General features: G+C 38.9%; 1 protein-coding gene across 1 annotated transcript in view; it reads right to left on the bottom strand.

The window, feature by feature from the left end:
• The window catches only part of CFAP44 (cilia and flagella associated protein 44), a 52626-nt gene extending 28672 nt beyond the window's left edge, over positions 1–23954 (bottom strand). Inside the window, exons 1-13 of the mRNA XM_031613059.2 lie at positions 23865–23954; positions 12557–12643; positions 11984–12076; positions 10934–11105; positions 10533–10695; positions 9435–9537; positions 8941–9157; positions 7320–7434; positions 6642–6806; positions 5405–5560; positions 4966–5013; positions 3841–3940; positions 2516–2610 (exon numbers count right to left, since the gene is read on the bottom strand). Of these exons, the coding sequence (XP_031468919.2) occupies positions 2516–2610; positions 3841–3940; positions 4966–5013; positions 5405–5560; positions 6642–6806; positions 7320–7434; positions 8941–9157; positions 9435–9537; positions 10533–10695; positions 10934–11105; positions 11984–12076; positions 12557–12632 (1503 nt within the window). The 5' untranslated portion in view covers positions 12633–12643; positions 23865–23954. The remainder of the gene's footprint in view (positions 1–2515; positions 2611–3840; positions 3941–4965; positions 5014–5404; positions 5561–6641; positions 6807–7319; positions 7435–8940; positions 9158–9434; positions 9538–10532; positions 10696–10933; positions 11106–11983; positions 12077–12556; positions 12644–23864) is intronic.
• Between the last annotated feature and the right edge of the window lie 199 nt (positions 23955–24153).

Here is a 24153-nt window from a genome sequence, read left to right as displayed (position 1 = left end):
TATTCTTTCTAAGAAGTCACCATAAAGGGAAGGGCAGGACTGAGTAAAGGTGGTGGTGAGGGGTGGTTAGATTATTTCACTGGTTTGGTTTTTTTTTGTCTGTTGTTTTCATTTTACTTATTGATGACATGCTTTGAGACTGGAAACATTGGTGAAGATGTAGTTACAACCATTGAGGAAAAGGTGGTTCACACAGATAGGCATCTGTATCAGTATCTTCCTAAGGAGAGATTTGAAATTCAAAAATAATGTAATACTATTCTGAATATAATATTTGGCATTGAATGTGGGTATGATATCTGAAGAGATGCGGGCATAAAATTGTGTCTGGCTGACCATGTAAAGTTCAACTGTCAACAGGGACTTGAGATGCCTACTTGAGACAGAAATATGAGGTTTTGGAGACTTTAACTAATTTGCGTGAGGGTAATCCAATTGATAAAAATGTAGACAGACTTAAACTGTGAGAGAGAAGAGTTAGCAGAAACAGTCTTGTGTTTTAGCTGGATCTATCTGGACTCACAGATGTAGTTGATAATAGCCATATACAGTAGCATCTTGAAGTGATTTACTAGCTGAGTCAAATTAGATGATGGTGCAGTCTGCACCATCACATATATAATGTTATGTACAAGCTGTAACAATGTGAACATTAATGTATGATAGAAATGAGACTAAAATGAAAACTGCTGTGTGAAGAGACAAGGGTAAATGGATAAGATTGGTGAGCAGCTGGTAGAAGCACAGTGCTATGTATGAAACTGTTATGGAGGCTATTGTAGGAAGCCAGGTGTAACTGCTTTTTTTTTTTTTTTTTTTTTTTAATCTTGAGACAAGAGCCTGTATCGCCATATCTTAAAAATCATCTCTGTAATAAGCAGGTGTATGGCAACTTTGTTCACTAGATGATCAAAAGTAGTCAGTCACTCATGGTCTTCAGATCTGTGACCCTGCACTTCACTTCCTTCAGTAAATCTGCATCCTTACTCTACTGGGGAGCCCAGCACTGGACACAGTACTCCAGATGTGGTCTCACAAGCACTGAGTAAAGAGGAAGGATCACTTCCCTGACTAGCTAACAACAGCCTTCCTAATGCAGCCAAGGATGCCATTGGCTCTCTTTGCCATGAGGGTACATTGCTGGCTAATGACCAGCTTGAATCTATCAGGATCCCAAGATCCTTCTCCGTGAATCTTCTTTTCAGCTGGTGGGTTCCCAGGAAGTACTGATGTCTCTGGTATTCCCACCCAGATGCAGAACTTTGTATTCTTCCTTTGTCAAACTCCATGAGATTCCCCTCAGCCCAGTTCTCCAGCACATCAGGTTCCTCTGAATGGCGGCACAACCATCTGGCCTATCAGCTGCTCCTCTCAGTATTTATCATCTCCAAATTTATCAAAGATGCACTCTGTCCCATTATTCAAGTAATTAATGAGGAGTATTTGTCCATGTAATGACCGCTGGAGTACACAACTAGAGTCTTCTCTCTAACTGGAGTTTGTGCTACTGATCTATTGATCACTGCCCCCTGAGGCCCAGCCATTCTGGCAGTTTAATATCTATGTCACTTACCTAACTTCCATTTTGTCAGCTTGACTATGAGGATGTAATGGGATAGAGATGCTCTGAAGTATGTGGAATCATGTATTTTCTTAGATTAATAGTGCAGATATTCAAATACTTTCAAGAACCTTAATCTATATGCAAGTATTTAATGAGAGTTTAAGAGAAGCTAGGGAGACTAAATATCCCTGCTTTTTCAGCCTGTGTTTAGTATCGACTTTTGTAAAACTGATCTGATTTTGTTCTGTAATGCTGTACAAGTTATTGTGGTGACATAGTGAATATTTTGGTCATCACCTAATAGAATTTCTGCAAGCCTGTGTGACTTACAGGCTTTTTACAGGCTTTTTACAGAATTACAGTTACAAGTGTACTGTCCCAGTGCTGCTGTCCTTACCTTCGAAATTCAGCCAAAGCACTCTATATATAATCTGCCTGTAATGAAGCCACCAGGCTTGCTACATTTCTTTAAGAACATAATTAGTTACTATTTTAATTAAAATTAGTAAATATGTCTAAAAGTGATAGACTCCACAGTCTACAAATGATCATTTCTGGTAACAATTTTTTATGATTAATCTCCAAATGTTTGTGGATTTTCTGGGCTGTCATTTTGACATGTGTTAACTAATTTATGTTAATTGCTGATTACTCTGCTTGGATTCAACAGAAGTTGTTAGTCTATAAACTAACATTACTTCCCAGAACGCATACAGAGATCTGATTTTAAAATTTCACAAAGTTGGATACCTGACAACTCACAGTAAAATCAAACTCTGCACTGTAGACATATACTGCTACACAAGTTTATACATACATACTAATACAGTAAATTCCAGCATGAACTTAACAGTAGCTTATTTAATATTTTGCATCGTGAGGACTCTTCTTGGTGCTTGCAGACTTGTAGGTCCTTCCTGAGTTTTTGCTAACACATAAATAAAAACTTACAACATCAGGTGCCCATGACAATGCTGTTCCTCCTTGTTTAAACTGAATTTCACTCTGTTGACTGTTGCTGATGAAATCATAGATACGCACTGACCCTGCATGCAAAGGAAACAATAGGAATTTATTTCTTACAATGTCACTTCCATTTAAGATTAATGGAAAATTTTCTATTTATTTGAATAAAAAGCTGTATGGAAAATTATTACTTCTTCCCTTTCAGTATCAAACATACACCTAGAAAGACATAATTGATGGTTACGAAGTAGCATGGTGCATGCTGTTCATTGACAAAACATAAGCTTACTTCACTCTTTTAAATCACCCCCATGAGTTGTCAGGGCTGAGGGGTGTAATAAGAAGTCCCATGCTAACCACCATGTGTAATTTTTGAGTAATCACAGAACTGTGGACTACTCTAAGGGAAATCTGTACTGTCAACACAGGAAAAGATGATACACTACTACTTGGAATTGCCTAGGGAGGAAAATATTTAAGTGGATGGAAATGGAAGATTTTCCAAAGAAAATCCAATTTCACCAGAGGTACATTAGTAGACACACATTGGTTTGCATTAAATTCCATTCCAGCTGGTAAATATCCAAAGTGTAATTTGTTCAACTGTTACAAGTTTATCTTCAGGCTAGAAGTGCATGTATATTGTATAACACAGACAAATGACAAGGTACAGCTGACAGTAATTGAGTTAAAGATCTTGTAGCGTTTTCTAAGCACAATAAATGACACTGTTAATATTCTGTCTTGTGGTTCTTCTTTCAAATTATGGTAAGGCTAACACTAAGAGGCATAAATAGCAATATTTATATAACTTAAATTAATATCTATAATTAACATGTTATCTGTTGTTGAGAGTGAGATAGCAATTGCTTTTGCTAAGAAAGCCACAAATGTTAATATTCACAATGACTTACACAATGGTAGAAATGTAAGTAATTCCTTACAAAACAAAGACCCCAACATTTATCAGTCTGGAGGCTTGAATAGGAATGCCATTATTCAAACCAAACGTCTCATCTTTTCAGCTGTTGCTCCAGAACAAACAATTTACAAAGCTTACCATTAAAAACTTTTCTCATTAAAACCCCAGGCTTTTAAGATGAGGCAATCCCAAAGTATTACTTCAAAACTTTAATGACTTGTCCTAACTGTAAAAGAACTAATCCCAGGAATAACAGTTGTCTGTAAAGCGGTTTTTGAAGAGCAAATACACAATTCGTTCAAAACAAAATAGTTCCAAACCAATCATCATTGATCTCAAAAAAAATAATGACTACATTGGTATAAGAACAAAGGAATAGTGTACTTACGGTCAAGAGCAGTAGTGGCCACAAGGTATGTCATGGGAGAGACACTCATGGCCTCGATCCTTCTAGAGTGAAAGGTGCAGAGGCATTCTGGATCACGGGTCTGCCATGTGAAACAGAAAAACAGAAGTTTTGCTGGAGCTGTGCTTAGAAGTTATTACTAGCCATAGCTACAGTCAACATGAAAAATCTAGGCAAAATTTGAACAAAATTTGCCAGGCATGAGTTGCCTATAAGCAACTTTTTTTTTTTTTTTAAACTGAAATGTTCTTGAAAAGATCATGAGCAAACCAGTACAAGAACATGAAGTCGATTTAGAATGCCACCATTCTCAGTGTGAAAATAAAGGGAACTATAGCATACTCACTTCCATTAAGCCTAGAATTAATATTTTTAGCAAAGAGTTGTTGCTCTAAAGGCAGAGAAAACACTGTCAAGCCTAGGACTTGTAATACCTGGGAAATTTTTTCATCATCCAAGGGATTCTATTTTTGTTGTCCATTCTTTACCTTATTTTTTACAGCATTTTTTAATAATCCTTTCTAATCATGAAATTCTTGAAACATTATTTAGGTGTTAGCCTAAAAGTTATTCCAATCAAAGGGAATATTCCCATTAACTTTAATATGTTCTGGAGCAAAAATTACATGCTTTCATTTTACCTTTGTCATCTATTCCTTCATCAGAAACACCTGCAGCAGTAATAATGAAAGTCAGCTAGATAAAATATACAAAGTGCATATGTTCTCCTTGTTTTTCCTAGTTCTTATGTCATTTGGAGGTAACAGTAGCAATTGTTTCAAATACACCAACTAAATAGAATATATAAGAAATCCTTGAACTCATTTCCTGCACACATGCAACTTTTATTTCCAGTTTAAGATCATTTGAATTTAGCAGCCAATACTTCAGGAAGCAAAAATCAATAATGACTTTTGATTATAATGACTGTTCAGGATTATCAATAATATTATGGAAAAAAAATATTTGGAAAAAGATCTGTTTCAATGCAAAAATTTTCAGCTCTGCAACTTCACTAATCACAAATTTCATTGTAGATTCATCTCACACAGTTAAAACAAGTTTCTATAAAGGAAATGAAGAAATCAAAAAAGAAAATAAACTTACTATGTTTGAAAAAGTCAAATCTAGCTTCCAGATCTTTCCATTGGCATCCTGAAGAAGCAAAACCAGAACATGTAACCTGAATATTTTCAAACCTCAATGTGGAAATAAAACTGCCCACAATAACTCCTTTAAAAATTCCTTAGTGATTATCACTGTGAAAAATGAAATGACTGAAGTGGTGATTTTGGTCTGACCAATCCTACCCATCAGTCCAGCACAACAGAACTTGAATAATAAATTCTGACGCTCTCCTACTCTTAGGCAGCTCTGGCTCTGCAAACCATAGACTGACATATTACTACACAGTAAATATAAACCCGAAAGATTGATTCTACAGAAAAGAGATGCACCAACCTGTAAGGTATTACTGCTATTCATTAACACTGCCTCTCTCATTCATTTTCTGCACAGGGCCGTATGTACTTTGAGTGCATCTTACCTGAGCATACCAAAAGGGCTGTCCACAGTCATGAGTTTTACACATGAAACTTAGACTGACATTTTTGCCAACACGAAGTTCATTCATAGGCTCCATCTCCAATAACCCTGTCTCATCCACAGAATCAGCAGGATCTACTGCCTCAAAGTTCCATACCTTCAAAGATTTGAAAACAAAAAAAAGAGACCTGGCTTTTATTAGGTCAGATTATGTTTTCACATACAATTAATAGGGAAATTCAAAATCTTGACAAACCAAGAGAGGATAGATTCTACAGGTAAAGTATGACACACAGCACACATCAGTATTCCAGGTTATATTCAGAAAAGTGAGACAATTAGCAAATACCATCTGATATACTTGAGTGCAATGCAAAGTATATGTAAAAGTTTCCTGTCCAATTCTGATATGACAATAGCTTAAATTCAGCCCTGGCACTGGTAGCACTATGCAGAGCAACCTCAGAGTTATAGAAAGTAGGTGACGTCTGACTACTGTGAGCATTGCTCATACTGAGGCAACATGGAGGACAAATGGGAAGAGTAACATACCTGTGGTTCTGCTCTGTGGTATGACAACAAAATGTCAATTGGCACCCTTAGAAACAAGTTAATTTTCCTAATGGGATAAGATCAATTTATGAAATATTAAAAAAGCAAAACAAAAACTAGGGTGTTAGAAACCTTCTGCTGTCTACAACAGCTTCCTGTTAGTTATCTGGGTCTTTCACAAATGAAGAGAAGACATACCTTGTCTCCCCTAAAGAAGCAGGTACACAACACTGCAAAATCCTTGATAATTGATGGATAAGATCAGAAACTGGTATGAATAAGTAAACCATTTTTACTTTAATTTATAGAATTATGTGTTAACTTCAGGACACCCAGTACTTTTTATTCTGACTGTTCCTCTATTTCAGTGCATGTATCTCTGAGATTTAATTAATTTTTGTATAAATGACCTAAGCATTAAAATAACCAGAAAATTAATTTCAATGTTGCCATTGTTTATCCTTTGAAAAAACATTTACCAGAATGAAACAGAATGTGAATAAACACAACCTGATTCAAACATGTACACTGTGAAGACTTGTCCTTATTCTCATCTAAAAAGTAATTCTCAGAAAGCAACTGCAATGCAAAGATGTCTCTATAAATAAGCTCTGTAGAGAAAATACGTGACATCTATCTGCTGATTTGTACACCTAAAAGCAGAGCAAAAGCAAAAAAAAACTCACCCGAATGAAGCCATCTTTTCCAACAGTGACAAGTTCTCCTTCATCCAGAACTATCTGGCTGACAGGGCCATTGTGACAAGGCTTGTGTCCAGCTCGACAGAGCTCTACTTTGATGAGGCCCCCTTCCCAAAGCAGCAAGTTGCCCCACTCAGCCCCCGAGATAACCTTCATTGCAAACAGAGAGAAGCACACAAGCAACTGTACTTACCAGTGTTTCTGCATGGTTAAGAATCTGCTTAACTTTGGGGCTTCCTACTACAAAAGCATTAAATAGATAGCAATGCACAGGTATTTTCAAGAGAAGTTGTAATGAAAGATAAGATTCAACTTTTAAGGAATATGACATCATTTACCTGCACTGAAATGATTGAAGATTGTGGCTAACATACTTTCCATTTCTTTACATGAACATATTTACCATGTTATAAGAGGAGTCTCAGTTCTAAACCAATAGAGATCTTTTGTCTGGGAATAACAATATTAAACGTACTTTTCAATTATTACAAAGCAAGCAATTTTCCTTGGCAAATTACTGTCAATATTAGCTTATTAGAGCAGTGCACTGGGGGTCTGACTCCTATCACTCAGAAGTAAATAGTAACTCTCCAACTTAATCAATAAACTTTTCATCAAAACACAAGAAGGAACACAAAATCAATTAAACTTATTACGACTTACCTTCCCATCGGGCAGCTCCACATACCCTGTAATGTCAGTCACTGCTGTTTTTCCAAACCTACCCAAAGCTCCTTGTAACTTGAGACCAGTGAATGTGTAAGCCATCTTCCAGAACCTGAGTAAAGAAAGCACATCCCTCTCCGATACAAGATTTCCTAGACACACTCTTCAGTCTCTCTGACATTGTAATTATCTTACCAGGGATTCCATTTTGTTCATTTCTTATTTTTCACAGGAGACCTTGGATATTTTTGTTTGTTTGTTTGAATGAGATAAAGCTTTGTAAACACACAAACTTTCTCATATATTACCTCTAAGAAAAACCCAGGAGAATTTAACATGGGCTGAATGAAGGTTACACTATTATTTAAAACAAATAACTGTTAAATTATCAGCTATATCTTTCCAGATACAACCCATACACATACTTCTACTTGTCTATTTTACTCTTGCTATCTCTAGTGTATGATGTTCAACTCTGTAAATCCAAGGGACTAAGTTCTTCTCTAATTTTCATACAAATAACTCCATGGACTTGAGTGTGACTGTAAAATCTCAGTGAGCAAAAGTTTTACCCTAGACCTTCACAGCTATTCCTAGTCAATCATTATATTTTTTGCAGTATAAAATATTGTTTTAAATTATTGTTTTACAGAAAAATAAACATATACTTCACTCAGGGATGGTACACAGTGTGTGCAGGAAAAATTACATTTAAGTGCTGGAAATTGGGATTTGAATATGTTTGTGTTAAGACTATAATATATATCTGTGTTATAAAGCTATGTCAGAGCTTATTCACAGTATCTTAGCTCAAAAGAAAGTTTATAAAAGAGATTTTTTGTCAGACTTCCATAAATAATGTATTCTAAACCACTTTCACCCTGGGTCTAAATAAGCAATTTCTTATTTCAGACCCATCTTGCAGCTGAATTATAGAGCACATCTCAGATTTTGATCTGATTCCTCTATAAAATTCAAAGACATTTTAGATGTGTTGCAATTTTAAAAGTATCTATTACAATAGCATCCAAGCCATATCTTAAGTCCTTGCTGTGCTAACACTGAACTCTGGATAAACACATATCAGAATGTTAGTCTCTGTTCCAAAGAGTTTAAAGCTCTCACCTATTTTTTTATTGTAAAAAAGAACTGTGAACTTAGCACAGACGGGAGTGTATGGAACCACAGCTTTTGTATCAGTAGTATCAGTGACTTTCTAACCCATGACTTGGCAACCAGTTCTACTGGCTACCCAAACAGCAGCTGAGCTCAATAAATCACTGGTAGAAAGCCGAGGAGGCATGAATGTTGTGTAAACACCTACAAGACAGGTATGTATACATATTTTTTATTAGTTCTCCACAGCGTTTGTTGGAATTACAAGAATGAAGCCAGTAGTACACATATTGAATGCCAAGCATCATCCCTTTTAGACAACAAGGGTGTTTAAAAGATTTTGCTGACTAGCTGAAAGACTTTTTGGCTTTGTAATTGCAGTGACAAGGTAAAATAGCATTCCTCACTCATGTGTATTTGCTAATGATATGTTCCTGCTAGTCATCATCTAGGTACTATACCTTTAGAAGTGATACATATTAAACATAATTGGTAAACCTACCTGATGTGTCCTACTCCAGCTGTAGTTAGCTGTTCTTCGTTATCAGGAGAAAATGTGACTCTGTAAACATCCTGTGAAAAAGCTTTTGACCTTAACACAATCTTTTCTTGTTTCCAGTCCCAGATAGTCAACATGTAGTCAGGGCTGCTTCCAATACTGGCTAGCAGAGTGCCAGTGTGGTTGAAATCACCAAAAACATAGCCTTTTTGTGTTCCACCTGGAGAAACATACCAATCCACACATGCATGGAAAAAAGGAAGAAACAATAGGAAAAACTGTTTAAGGGGAGCTCAATATTCACAGAAGTTGGCTATTTCTACTAAATAAAAGCTTTCTCCACTCTCGTAATGAAAAAGCTGGAAACTGGTGTTTTCTATTTTGGCATGGAATACCAAAAACTTTTAATTCCTTATAAAGTGAGCTGCTACTCCATCTATTGGGATCTACGAACACCGCCCGTTTATGTAAAATGAAAATAGTACTTTTTACACTACCTCGTAGTATTCTGTAAGGCCTCAGTGAAGGATAATCGTAGATGATGAGGTTTGGTTTCTCTCCTTTTTCTCCCACTGCAAAGTACTGCTTAGTAGGGTGTGCCTTGAAAAGCAAAAGTCCAGTTTCGTGGTGTAATGACACCTCTGTCTCCATTCTACTAGTGAAGTTATTGTATTTGCTCACTCATTAGTCAAAAGATATTGCTGTAAATACTAAGTTGCATTTTTCTGTATGTTTTTCCTGAACAACTGCCAGTCTATTGCTCAATACCTGAATGAAGCCATTATACGCACACAGTGGTGAAACTACTAGGCACACAAAACAGGATTATCACACATAAGTACTTCAGAACCAAGAGAAACTGTATAATAAGCTCCTTTATCGTGCATTCTTTTACTTTTCCTACTTCACTCAACTCACTGATCTTTCCACATGCACCGTTTGGGTCAGCATTCATCTACACAGGAAGATGTAGAAAAGCCATCCTGAATTACATTTTTCTGAAGATGGATAGATGCACCATGATTCTCCATGAAAGGCTGCCTATATCAGCAGAACAACTGAGGCTGGTATACTGAAAGCTTTGCTCATATTGAGTACAACTGAGAGATGGCAGAGCTATTCACAGGGTAAGGTGCCACAAAACCATATCAAGCACTTGAGATTTCAAGCTTTTCATAGGAGTTCACTAGAGTGAAACCAGATACTTTTTCTCTTCATTTGTTCAGGTTGCTAATTTTCTAAATTTTAACCACTGACAAAATACTGTATCAGTATTAGCTGAGAATGGGAGAGAAAGAAAAAAGAGAGCTGAAATGAGTACTAATATTTAAATAAGAATGTAATAGATACTGACATGAATCTCAGCCAGCACTTATTAGTCCTTTAAGTTATGTGGGCCTGAGACAAGTATGCAGATATTTGTGCTCTGTTGGTTATACTGAGAGATTGAGTTAGCCTGTACTGCATGGTGCACTACACTCCTTTAATCAGTACCATACTTTCTTACACGTGCAACTGTGGACATCTCCCATTTGGCAACAAAGTGACCATTTTGCTTTATAAAGGACTAATATCCTAAAAGAAGAAAGGCATACCGCAATAAACCCAATTCCACCTCCACTGCTGCTCCGGAGGTAACTTTGAGATTTAGTTTTCAGGTCCAGAATCACCACTTGGTTGCCTGCTACATACAGTAGGCTTTGACTATCCATCACCATCAGGTTTACACTTCTGATACAGTCATATCCAAAAGAATATCTGAGAACAATTCATTAAGGAAAGTAAAAATTATGCCTAATAAGAAATGTTCATAAGGTCAAGGCAATGTTTAAGATTAAATTCATCCAGGACCATTACTGGATTCCTATGAATGCCTCAACCAAGGATTTCCCACTAATGCCATACTGGATACTCCTAATTAGACAAGTACAATTTTATCAACATAAATTAAGAAATACCTAGCCTTAAATTTGCACAGCCTCAGCAGAAAGGATACTTAAGAGTAAGAAGGTTAATCGGTATCCCTGAATCTTCAGTGACAAATGGCCGTGAACATATATCTTCATAACTATAGAAGAAAGCTTCTGGGATTTTCTTTTCTTCCTTCTCAGGACTTTTTTCTTCTTTTGGGGATACTTCAATATTATCTTGTTCTTCCAAATCATCCGCTGCATGTCAGAAGTGGGAATGTAAAGAATATTTATATTTAGGATAAATCTTAAGTTTCTTGCTGATATTTGTACTTAACTGAAGAAGAGAGGGATTTGTGCATTGTCTCCTTTGACAGAGTAATAGGCACTCCATAGCTGAACATGGGGATATGCTGTGTTAGTAACAACTTGTCCTGGAGCAATCCCGCCCTCCTGTTTTTAAGAGCTCTACTGTGAATACTCAAAATTGAAGAATTTAGAGGAGGAAAAAATGAAAATATTTTAAAAACATTAGTTTTAAAACTCAAAGCCTAGGATACTAAAGTAGTTCAGCTTTGGTGCTTAGGTCTCAGCTTTAGGAACAAAATAGTATTTGAAATGTCTCTTTTCAGCAGCTACTAAATACACATCATCACACAAAACTGCTAGTAAAAGCAAGTGCTCTTTGCTCTTTCAGACACAGCTGATCACCTTAAGACACTGTCTCAGAAAATGCATACTGCTAACGTGTTACTAAGTGAAGTTCTTTACTGGACTGCAATGCAAAATATTGTCAAATTGAATTCCAGCTAGTCAGAAGCACTTGTTAAAACTGAATTCAAGTTAGATACCTCAAACTCAATCTCCATTACCCATTTTGCAAGCTTTTTACCCTTTATTAATTTTTTTTTCTCTCCCTCAACCAACTAAGGGGTCATATACTAGCAAGGAAAAAGAGTGAAAAGAAGTACACAAAGTAAGCCATCAGGAAGCATTCCGTGAAACTCTGTAACTGTAGCATGATGGCATTGGTGTGAGATGCTGTTCATTACAACAACAGACAAAAAATGAAAACCAGAAAGCAGTGGGATTTTTAAGTTAATGCCAACATCCCCCCAAAGGATAGCAGTGCCCACCAATGCTCTCTGTATCTGTTTCCACGTGCTCCACATCTTCCTCCTCTTCCCCTCCAGCTGGTGATTCCTCTGGAAGAGTACTTTTGCTTTCTTCTGTAAAGGACAATTGAGACCTCTTAGGTATGAATTAATTTGACTAATATATTTATACACATCAGGTTAAATATAGATCTATAGTATAGTTCCATTGTAGCAAAACAAACAAAAAAACTTTTTGAACAGTGGACTTCTTGCTGTTTAGCATTAAGCATAGGGAGAAGTTTGCTTTCAAATAAGAATATTTTAAAGCAAAATTGATTGCAGTAATGGCTATGGAAACAGATCTAAGCAGCAAGATTTGTCAGGGGAGAGACTTTGCAGGCTGCGGGATGACAAGAACTACTGACATAGCAGTCAGCCCAGAACATTTCTGGAAGAAGTCATCTTTGACCAGGATCAAAACAAAATTTGACAACACTAAGAACAGTAACCAAAGATGAACTCATATTAGAAAGGAAGGTGTGAGCAGTGTGAGAAGCCAGGAGCTACTGTAGGTTTATTATTGGAATCACTGTAACAGCAGAAAGTACTTACGGACACTGCTGTGATCTGCCTGTGTACCTTCTGCTGCCTTCTCATCTGCTCCTTCCTGTTCATTTGGAGATGACATGTCCTCTTTACCTGAAGGCAGTGAAGAGAAACTTTTAGTATTATTGCCTTTAGCAACAAACAATTTAGACTAAATTTAGACTAATTTAATTTACTCCACAATGCTGAGATTCCCAAACATAATATTTATGATCTGCCTGTACACTACAAGTATGGAAATCCAAGAATATGTCCTACTTTATAGGGTGAATTAATTGGTTCAGTTTTCAGACTTCTGAGCTCTGTGTACATTGCTACGGAAAGACTGTCATCTAATTACTGTGCAACAGGGGAAGCAGAAGAGAGATTTGCATGTTCTGGGCTTCTCTTTAGTGTACTGGGGTGAGTTTTCTTTTGAGAGAAAACTTTTCTGGTAGATTTCACAAAAAGCAAAATGGACACGTGAGCAATTATGTACAAATACTATAGAATTCAGGAAATTAATCAGTTGAATATAAAGAAATCTAAATATTTCATAGCCAGTATGAAAATGAATTGGTTTGTATGTGTAAGCTGGACTTCAAAAGCAAGAATAAATACCCAAGGATGCATTTCTTCTTTCTGACATAAGGTCACAATATGTATGAGAAAAAAATATTTTGTGTCACCTTGGTCTTTTCAGGTATTTCAGGAAAGGCAGAGTGTCCAAACATAATGCCACCCCCCAGAAAGACAGTGAAATCAAAGAAATATTGTAGACATCCCATTAATGCCATTATACAGTCAACTTCCCCTACTTAATCTTCATCTGAAGGTTCTGAGGCTTTATCAGAGTCTGAATTTTCTGCATAATTTCCTTTAAGAATTAAAATGAGCATTTACCCCTCAGGAGTGCTCAAAAATAGACATGCAGAAAATGTTGAATTCAGAAAACAAATCAAAACGATTACAATATATCTCAATATATTAAAATGAAATCTATGAGTTTTTAGTAAGATGACAGAACTGAAACTATTGAAGAAAGTTTCACACTAGTTGCATAAATATACAGTGGAGTCTTCAGAGACCTGAACTCCAATTCAAAACCCAGTAATGATGTGTACAGTTTGTATCAACCATTTCACCTCTGGCTGTCTCAGTTATCTCTTGTGAAAAATGAGATAATAACACTTACCCATCTTAGCAAAGTGTTTTGATATCCATAGAGAAAAGTGCTATAACATTTCAAATTATTGTAACTAATTACCAATCATTTATCTTCTAAAAATTAAGTCTATCATAGTTTTCATTATAAATTAACTCCTCTCTGGAAAACGCTTTAGGCTGAAAGAGGGTCTGAACATTTCTGCCTCCATCATTATCTGGGTTCTAGTCAAGAAAGCTGCTGTAATGTTCACTGTACATATTACTACAATCGCATTCAAAGACTGTGCCAAAAATAATGTAATTTTAAGATTCTAAGGAGGTTCAGGAGAAGGATGTCTACTTTTGTTGCAGTTTTAAGGATTGACGGATCCAAGAAAACTTTCCTGCAAGTTCACTGTGACGAAATCCCTATGACTTCTGATTTTCTTTTCCTGTGCACTGCATTTATGAACCTTTACACATTTAAATATATTTTTTCTGGAAAGAGGAAAAATGTGGGATGGCAGTGCCATCTCAGTGAATTTGTTTGCCATGTCAAATAAATGCTCATTTGATTTAATTTTCCTTGTATTTTGAATACATGATACAATCATCTGAGGTATGTGTAAAGCTTTATAAATGCAGTGCTTGCCTTCACAAAGCCCATGACTGATGCCTCAACAGCATAAAAAGCATTGATTTAAATAATGATTAAAATGTGGCCAACTGTTATCCTTTAGAAACCAAACATATCTAGTAGTTATTATTTTGCAATTTCTTTTACAAAAGTTTTGGCCACCAGTGAGTATTGAACAAAACTCAAAATATACTTTCAGTAACTTGTTCTTTCCTTCATGAGAAACTGTCTTGTATTGTTCCTTTCCTTGTCTTTAGTCCACATGAAAAAAACTCAGCTGATCCCAGGACTTTGTTTTCCGTTATTAATTCCAATCCTGATTTCTTTTAGCACAGTATTTATGGGCTACTCACTGCTATTTCTGGCCTGGAGGTAATATGGACTTGAACTAAGGACTGAAACTTTTGGCTTTTAAGAGAGGTGTTTGCCATGAGGAATTAGGCACTAACCATCTGTCCCAGCTTGCTTTTTCCAGTCTAGCTCTGCTTTGAAAGTGTCAGATTTCTCACCATTTGCCAAGCTGTGCTTGTTTAATTCAACTTCAGTTGCTGTTCTCGCAGTAGTTTTTTTCTGGCTCTTCCCTCGCTTTATGAAAAACAGCACACCACTCAATAACTAAGAACTCCTTTTAGCTTTCAGACCACATCACAGTATGCCAGCAATTTACTGGGCTGCCGGTAGCCACAACATGCGCAAACAACAGAGATCTGCAAAACTAAACCTCACTCAAAATGAAATTAAAATATTTAAGTGCTCATATACACAGTGAAAAATATACAACTGTAAATCAGGCATAGCTGGCATAGTGCTGTCTGTGTGTCATCAGTCTGCATTACCACAAAATTAGTATAAAAATTAGCTCTAGGCAATCAACACAAAATCCCTAGGAAATAATTTTTCATAGTGGAGAATATTGCTGTCTCGTAAAATAGAGGACTTAGGAGAGAGGAGACTAACACAAATTATCAATTCTTGTGGCAATTAAGGTTATGCATATAAAATATTTACTAGCCAGAGACTGAGACAGCAAGGCTATAGTTACAAAGCAGGATCTAGACATATCACACCGTGGCAGCCCCATTACGTCTTTTGTTCTCCAGCAGAGATAAAAGAAGTGGACAGCAGAGCCCTGCATAGACATGACTATTGCTGTGTTGCAATATTTTCCAGTAAAACAGAAGGAATAAAACCTAACTCTAATTTCAAACTAAAACAGCCCTTTGTACGACCCAGACATCCCAGCTCTGTCTCATGCAAGTGAGTGCTGAGTCTATTAAAGCCTGCCGTGCAGATGAAGGTGAGTAATCAGGTTTCGGTTAAGCAAGATATGAAACGGGCCGTATCACCACAGTTACTTATTAACACACAGCGTAAAGGAAAGCCATAAAAATGAACTACAGAGTGCGCACGCAATAAAAACAATGGCCTTCTCACACGCAGTACAACAAAACCAACATGTCCCACGTTTCAGAGATAAGGGATTGCCCGCCTCAGCTGCAGAACATTTGTTCTGTTTTACTTTCCCTAAGCTCAGCATTTAAGCACGCAGGGGCGTTGGCGGCGGCCGTGCCGTGGGGCGTGTGGAAAGTGAAAGTGTTGTTTCTGCAGTGAACAATGGAGAAGGGCAATTGATCTAAAGAATTAAGTTGTAGCATATTCTTAGAAATAATTAGTACGAAAAGTAAGAATAATATACACATATTGGTAACATTTTTAGAAACTTAATTACTGAATTACCTAACAAATTCGTTCTCACAGCAGATTTTGAATGTTCTAAACAATGTGTGTATAGTGTTTGGAACTAGAGAATATATTGTAACGTTGTTCATTAGACCGGCAGAAGTGAAATACATTTAACAAACTTACAAAGAGTCAGGGCCTTTACACAAAGCAAAACTGTCACACTCTGTGGGAATATCAGGATGCCATAAACAGGCTCCAGGATACTCCCTTCTATCCTCCTTCCGAGCTTATCTCTATGGAAGGACAGATGAATGACCAGAACAATGACTTAGTGTAAAGGGGTACAAATGTTAAAGGGGGGCGGGTCATAAAACAATCAAGGGGCTATGTTTATGTTATAAAACAGATATCCAAAAACCGTGACCAAATGTCTGTTGAGAAAACAACTGTTAGAAGGTAATTAAACAATTAAGATATATGTTTAGGCGTCAGGAGATTTATATTTACTCGGTATTTGTATAACTAGTGGAGCGTCGCGAAGAGTGTGAACCTGCAGTACTCAGCCAATGAGGAACCAGGGCAGAAAGAGATAAGCGTCGGGCAGTAGGGGATAAAAAGATGTAACCTTTTTTCTCGGGGCTCTCCTGCTTGCAGGAGGCCCGCCATTGCAATTGCGAATAAAATCTGCTTTATCAGAGATACCGTCCTAGAAAATTATTTGGATATTTCCTACAATTTGGGGGCTCGTCCGGGATAATTATCGCCCCTCGGGAGTTTCCCCCGCTGCCCTGGACAGGATAGGTGCACCCCGCTGATTTCAGCGGTCCTGTCTGGGTGGTGAGGTGACTCCTTGGGACAGCCGATAAGAAACCGAGACTGTTACATACAGGACGGGCTCTGAGAAAGCCAAGGGGCAGGTAGGCACGGGTATTGACCCCTGGAGACCCGGTACCTTCGTGCACGGACCAAGGTAAGGGAGTTTGATTCTTGCCTTGGGGGTCGGTGGAGACTTGGGTGAGTCTCAGCAGGGAGCTGTTGGTGTGCGGTACCCTGTGCACTTGACGAAGTGCCAGCAGTACACCCCTATTAATCCAGGAATCTGAGCAAGATGCTCCAGAGGGATTGGCCCTAGATCTGAGAATCGGAGTGTGGTAACCTGTGAGCTGGGTAGTTCACAGCAGCATTCCGGAGGGATGGGGAATAGGAGCTCCGTAGAACAGGGGAAAGGGGTCCCCAAATTCGTGCCTAGAGATAGCCTCTTGGGAAAGAAGCTTCAGAATTGGAAAATAATCCCCAGACTGGGGAAAAGAATAGGGAAAAGATGTTTGAATACTGTATATAGACATAGCCTAGAGAGCCACTACAGGGAAAATCATGATTTTGACCAAAATAGGGGTCTGACAAAGATTGGGCCTGTCAGACTTTGTATTTATACGTAAACAGTAAGATTCCTTTTTCTGAAACAGAATTGGCTTATGTTGCTGAATGGGTGCAAGAAGTATAAATAAATAAATAAATAAATAAATAAATCCTCCTCAAAAGGAGGAGTCATATTTCAAAAGAAAAAGGAAAGAGAAGCAGAAAGATCATACATGAGATCCCTTAGATAACTCCCCCCCCCCTCAATTTCTAAAGCAATGCAAGCGACAGAGAAGATGCACTCTCGATTACTGAGGGAGTTGGAGTAATGTGAATGGGACCTGGAGAGTTTTCCTTTCTCTAACACTAACCTTACTAATACTTCACTTTATCCTTTATGGCAGTCTCCTTAGGTCAAAGGAAAATAGGATATGCTCATGCTTGCTTTTTTTTACTAGAAGAAAAGTCAGGAATTTCAAGAATTTCTTAATTAAGGATCCTATAAGTGGCGCAGAACAACTAGATCAATTTCTAGGGCCTAATTTCTACTTATGGATGGAAATGATGTTTATCATTGATATGTTGTTTATTGGAGAAGGAGGTGGGCAGCTATGCAAGTGTGGGAAATGAATACAGAGGGAAGGTTGGACCCTGGAGGGAGGCAGAGAGAGGAAGGATCCTGAGGATAAACTGTACTGATTATTGTCACCGTCTTTGTGATTGTTAAATGTGTATGTCGTGAAAGTGTTATGTTATGTCATGTTATGTTACGTTATGTTATGTCATGTATGAGGTTGTTATGGAACAGAGGGTGTCTAAAGTGATACCAAGAAGACCCCCTGGGTTGTATTTAGGCTCACTGGAGGAATATTGCTGGTGAGCCAGGGGGAAATATTGAATTAAAAAAAACAATAACAAAAACAAAACCCAACCAGAACATAAATGAGTAATGGGACCAGTTTTAACAATTGAGTACCCTAATCATGAGACCAAGTGCTGGGTGTTTGTAGAAGTTGAAGAACTGTATTGTTTGATTTGTGGGTTTTGAAGGCAGTAGGAGAAACTGTCTCGATGCTGTATGGAAGTGCATTTGTTAATGGTACATGGAAATGTAATTGAGGGTACAAATAGTGGAATTGTAAAAATTAACAAACAAATTGGCAACAAGGTTAAGGAAAACAGTGAGTTTGAGATATTAGAGTTTGGGTCGGCACGAGGACACATCCCCCGCACTAACCCCCCCACTGCGGTTTGTAAGAACACCTCGGAGTGAGAGAAAGAGCTGAGGGCGAGAGCTTCCCGCTGTAACTGTGCAGGGTGTGTGACTTGTGAATGGGGATGGGACGGGACAGTGAGAGTGAGAATAGCCGTCATCTGCAGAGATCTCGGGAAACCCGACATCCCACTGTAAGCACCGGAATCCTGGGGAGGGAAGGGGGTGAAACAGAAATTACTAACATTGTATTTCAGTAATGATGAAAGTCTGGAAAGTGAAAAGGGTTTGGGAAAAACACGGGCTGAGGAAGGCAAAGTTGAGCAAGGTGTAACAGGGATGTCCTTACCTAGAAGAAGAGGTAAGGGGGAGCCTGGAAGGGCTCAGGGCGAGTTCCACCCCCACTGGACCGAAAGCAGCTGGGGAAGCAGGGTAAAGAGTTTGTTTTCTAATATGGGTGCCTCTTACTCTGTGCTACATCAAGAATTATTACCCGTAGATGATTTTTGTAATAGTTGTAGGAGCTCTGGCAAGAGAAGTTTACTTTTTAGGGACTAATTAAATACAGGCTAGGAGAACAAGTAGGAATACATAAATTCTTGTACATGCCAGGTTCTCTAAAACCATTACTTGGGCATGATGTATTAGAATAGTTGAATGTAGAGATTAAATTCAGTAAAAAAATTGGAGCTAAGTGTCAAGCAAGGCCAATTGACTGAAAATTTTAAGTCTGGCTTTAACACAAACTGGGAAAAGCAATGTTGTACCCCCAGAAGTTATGTAAATCCTAAATCAGGTATATACAGGATTGCAGGCATCAGGAATGCCTGGCAGAGAGAAAAAAAAAAAAATAATAATAATAATAATTAAAAAAAAAAAAAAAGGCAAGGCAACTCAATAAAGGTTAAGTTATAGACAGGAGTCAGCCCAGCCAGGGTAAAGCAATGCTCTTTTAGGATACAAGATTATAGGAGGGAAGATAAAAGAAATAACAAATAACTTTTTGGATTGGCAAGAGCTATAGTTTGGTAAAAGATTTCAGGGCAATTAATAGAAATGTTTAAGATATGCAACCCATGGTGGTAAATCCATGCACTTTATTAACCAAGTTGAGGAATGAGTGGGTGGGGTTTGCCGTTCTGGATTTGGAGTACACCTTTTTCTGCCTGGTTTTGCTAAAGAAAGTCAAAAATTATTTGCCTTTGAATAAGAAAACTTCAATATGGGGAGAAAAATAAAAATAATAATAATAATAATAAAATTAAAATATATATATATATATATATAAATAAAAATTCAGTTAACCTGGACAGTGTTACCCAGTGTTGTGAGAACAACCCACTGATTTTTGAGAACTGGTTAGCTTGTGAGCCTGAGATTTGAGTTCCTCTATCCCACGGTGGAACTTTACTGCAGTACGTGGATGCCACAGTGACCAAGGAGGACTGTGTACGATGGACTGTGGGTTTGCTGAATTTCTTGATTTGAATGGCTATCAAGTTTCTCAACAGAAAGCACAACTGATCAAAGAGAAGGAAGCAGTTTGCTGAACGCCCAGAACACCAACAAAGAGCTCCCTCCAAGCCAGCAGTGTGCGACTGCATGAGACTGTTTGTGCCAGTTGGTCGGACCTACAGGAGGAACCACTGGACGGCGATGGGGATTCCTGGATTCACTGACGGAAGCAGCTTTGTGAGACAAGGAAACTGTAAGGATATGCAGTAACTGCTACTGATAAGGTAAATGAAGCAAAACCATTACCTGTGAGGACTTCCGCTCAGAAGGCTGAGGGGACTGCCTTGACAAGAGCCTTAAATATATGGACAGATGCTAAATATGCTTTTGGGGTGGTACCCACTCATGGTACCATCTGCAAAGAGCGAGGGTTGCTTACACACAAGGAAAACAAATTCAGCATGATGTGGGTCTACCAAAGAGCAGCATGGCTGTTATCCATTGTGGAGGACATCAGAATAGTGATACTGTACAGGAAACTGGGAATATGATAGTGGATCAGGTGGCAGAACAGGCAGCTACGGGAGAAGAAATTGGTGAACTGGCTTTAATTACAGATGGTAAACTTAAAATATCTGAACCCCAATCAGTACCTATAAGGTATTTTAAAGAGGATAGGAATCTAATTAATGATTTAGAAGGGAAGAGAGCAAGCTGACACATGGGTGTATACCCAGATGGACACATTGTTGTGCCCTGTATTATTTTATGGAGATTGGTTCTAAGGGAACATAATAAAACATATGGGGGGGTAGAGACACCAGAAAGTAACTGTATAATCCTAGTACCAGGAACAGGGTACAAGTGGGGTAGAGAGAAAAAGGATGACCTGCAGAGGGGAGCAGGAGGATACCCTGTTAAGATGTGGGTGAACGTAACAAGGAGAGAAACGCCTCAGACTGTCACATTTGATGCTTGCAGTGTGACAGCCTGCAGGGACTTAAGTGCCCAACGACAACTGAGTCACAAAGAGAAATACCTGTGTCCTGAATTAGGTATGAATAAGAGATCCCCTTGTGGGGGATGGAATAATGTATGGTGGACAACTGCCTATCAAGGCTGGACATGTATCCCATTTGATACAATGCAATCACACACCCTAAAAGAACGGATTAGTATGTTTAGGGGAATTGTCCAACCAGACTGCCAGGCCTTGCAGTGTAATCCAATGACAATAACAATTAGCAAGGCCAATAGCCTTGTTAACATCACTTTTGGGATTGGAATAAACGTTTGAGGAAGAGACCCAGTAGCTAGATTCAGAGTAGCTGTATGGGATTCATTGCCTGATCATACTTGAAAGGTTCAGGATAAGAAAAAGAGAGAGAAATATCCTTCTGAAAGTCCTGCAGCTGTAGTAATTATGGAAATAAAAGATCTCAGACAAACATTTGAAATTAAGACAGGATACAGGGATGTGAATGCCTGGGTAGAATGGATTAAGTAGACTGTCCTGAGTCTCAACCATAGCAATTGCTGTGCTTGCACATCAGGACAGCCTGTAGCTCAGGTAGTACCCCTTCCTCTGGGATGGACCAGGGATTCCCAAGGAATGCAATGTATGATCGCCCTGTACGAGGAGAAAACCGCCTGGGGAAATGAAGCCTGAAAACCACTCTCCCTATTGTTTCCCCCGATATTGGAGATGGGTGCCAAAATCCCTCCTGCATTCTCTATGGCCATAGGTAACCATACAGCTTGTCTCTCAAGGCAGGGTGTGAGGGCTACCAGGCCTATATTTCTCACTATGCAGTGAAACCTTGGATGTTACGAAGGATTTAGCGGGAAACTATTCAAGGCTGGAAATCCCTAGAGCGGATCTCTGGTGGTATTGTGGTGGGAAGATCTTATGGTCCATTCTCCCATCTAATTGGGGAGGTACCTGTGCACTTGTTCAACTGGCTATACCGTTCACTTTGGCATTTGAGAAGGATCTATCACACATTCAAAAAAGGAACAAAAGGATCCTGGGAGCCCCATTTGATGATGATACAATATATATGGATTCAATTGGGGTGCCTAGAGGTGTCCCTGATGAATTTAAGGCTAGAAATCAATTTCTGCAGGATTTGAATCTCTATTCTGGTGGGTGACAATTAACAAAAATGAAGATCGGATAAACTACATCTATTACAATCAGTAGAGATTTATAAACTATACAAAGGAGGCAATAAAGGGAACTGCAGAACAACTGGATGCTACAAGCAGGATGGCCTATAGCCATATAGAATAGGATCGCCCTAGATGTGATGCTAGCTGAAAAAGGGTGTGTGTGTGTAATGTTGGGCACTCATTGCTGTACTTTTATCGCAAATAACACAGCCCCAGATAGCATGATAACTAAAGCATTACGGGGCTTGCTACTTTGGCTAATGAACTAGCTGAGAACTCCAGAATAGATAGTTCGCTCACCGGATGGCTGGAATCCTGGTTTGGGAAGTGGAAAGGAATGGTTGTGTCTGTATTTACCTCTCTGATTGTGGTAGCAGGAGCCCTAGCAGCTATCAGTTGCTGTATCATCCCCTGTGTGAGAAGATTGGTACAGCGGTTAATTGAAACTGCCCTGATGAAGCAAACAGAGCCCACATCATATTTCGGTAGAATAACGATATTAGAAGAAGAGGAAGACGAAGAAAGTAAAGAAGGTTTTGTAATTGTACCTTAGAAAAGGATTGCAGAAATCAACATTGTAAAAGAAAAAGAGGGGGGAATTTGTGGAAAGTGAAAGTGTTGTTTCTGCAGTGAACAATGGAGAAGGGCAATTGATCTAAAGAATTAAGTTGTAGCATATTAGAAATAATTAGTACGAAAAGTAAGAATAATATACACATATTGGTAACATTTTTAGAAACTTAATTACTGGATTACCTAACAAATTCGTTCTCACAGCAGATTTTGAATGTTCTAAACAATGTGTGTATAGTGTTTGGAACTAGAGAATATATTGTAACGTTGTTCATTAGACCGGCAGAAGTGAAATACATTTAACAAACTTACAAAGAGTCAGGGCCTTTACACAAAGCAAAACTGTCACACTCTGTGGGAATATCAGGATGCCATAAACAGGCTCCAGGATACTCCCTTCTATCCTCCTTCCGAGCTTATCTCTATGGAAGGACAGATGAATGACCAGAACAATGACTTAGTGTAAAGGGGTACAAATGTTAAAGGGGGGGGGGGGGTCATAAAACAATCAAGGGGCTATGTTTATGTTATAAAACAGATATCCAAAAACCGTGACCAAATGTCTGTTGAGAAAACAACTGTTAGAAGGTAATTAAACAATTAAGATATATGTTTAGGCGTCAGGAGATTTATATTTACTCGGTATTTGTATAACTAGTGGAGCGTCGCGAAGAGTGTGAACCTGCAGTACTCAGCCAATGAGGAACCAGGGCAGAAAGAGATAAGCGTCGGGCAGTAGGGGATAAAAAGATGTAACCTTTTTTCTCGGGGCTCTCCTGCTTGCAGGAGGCCCGCCATTGCAATTGCGAATAAAATCTGCTTTATCAGAGATACCGTCCTAGAAAATTATTTGGATATTTCCTACAGGCGGACAGCAGCGCGACCCGATGACGACGCTCCTCTCCATGGCCGCCTCTCACCAGGACGCGGCCACCGGCAGGCAGGAGGGCGCTGCGGCAGGCTGCGAGCTAAGAGGCAGGGAAGCGATCCCGAAGGAGCCTTGCAGGGCCTCAGGGGGGGCTGCCACGTAGGGCTAGCAGTTTGTGTGAGGGGTGATGAAGCTGAAGCCGGAGCCGTGCCCGGAGCCCACCGCTTACCTGGGGCCACATCCAGCGCGGCGTTAGCGGTCTCCAGGCAACCGCTCCGCCGAGCACTCTGGGAGCGGTAGTTCGGAGCGTTGGGGAGGCTGTACGCCTTTTAACGCCTGGGGTGGAGGCGGCAGCGATTCCGCCGTAAATCAGACGGGAGGGAGGGTTATGTTTGGGTTGTTTTTTCCAAAGCTAACAACAGAGCCCGCTCAAAATCGCGTATTTATGTCTGCGCACACCGCGGACCCGAACTGCTGGAGTTTCAAGGGGCGTTTGGACGCCGGTGTCAGACGACATA

Source organism: Phasianus colchicus, chromosome 1 (genome assembly GCF_987193195.1).
Source record: "Phasianus colchicus chromosome 1, bPhaCol1.hap1.1, whole genome shotgun sequence".
NCBI classification, from domain to species: Eukaryota; Metazoa; Chordata; class Aves; order Galliformes; family Phasianidae; genus Phasianus; species Phasianus colchicus.
Note: the sequence above shows the minus strand (reverse complement) of the source record. Positions and strands in the feature narration are given on the sequence as shown.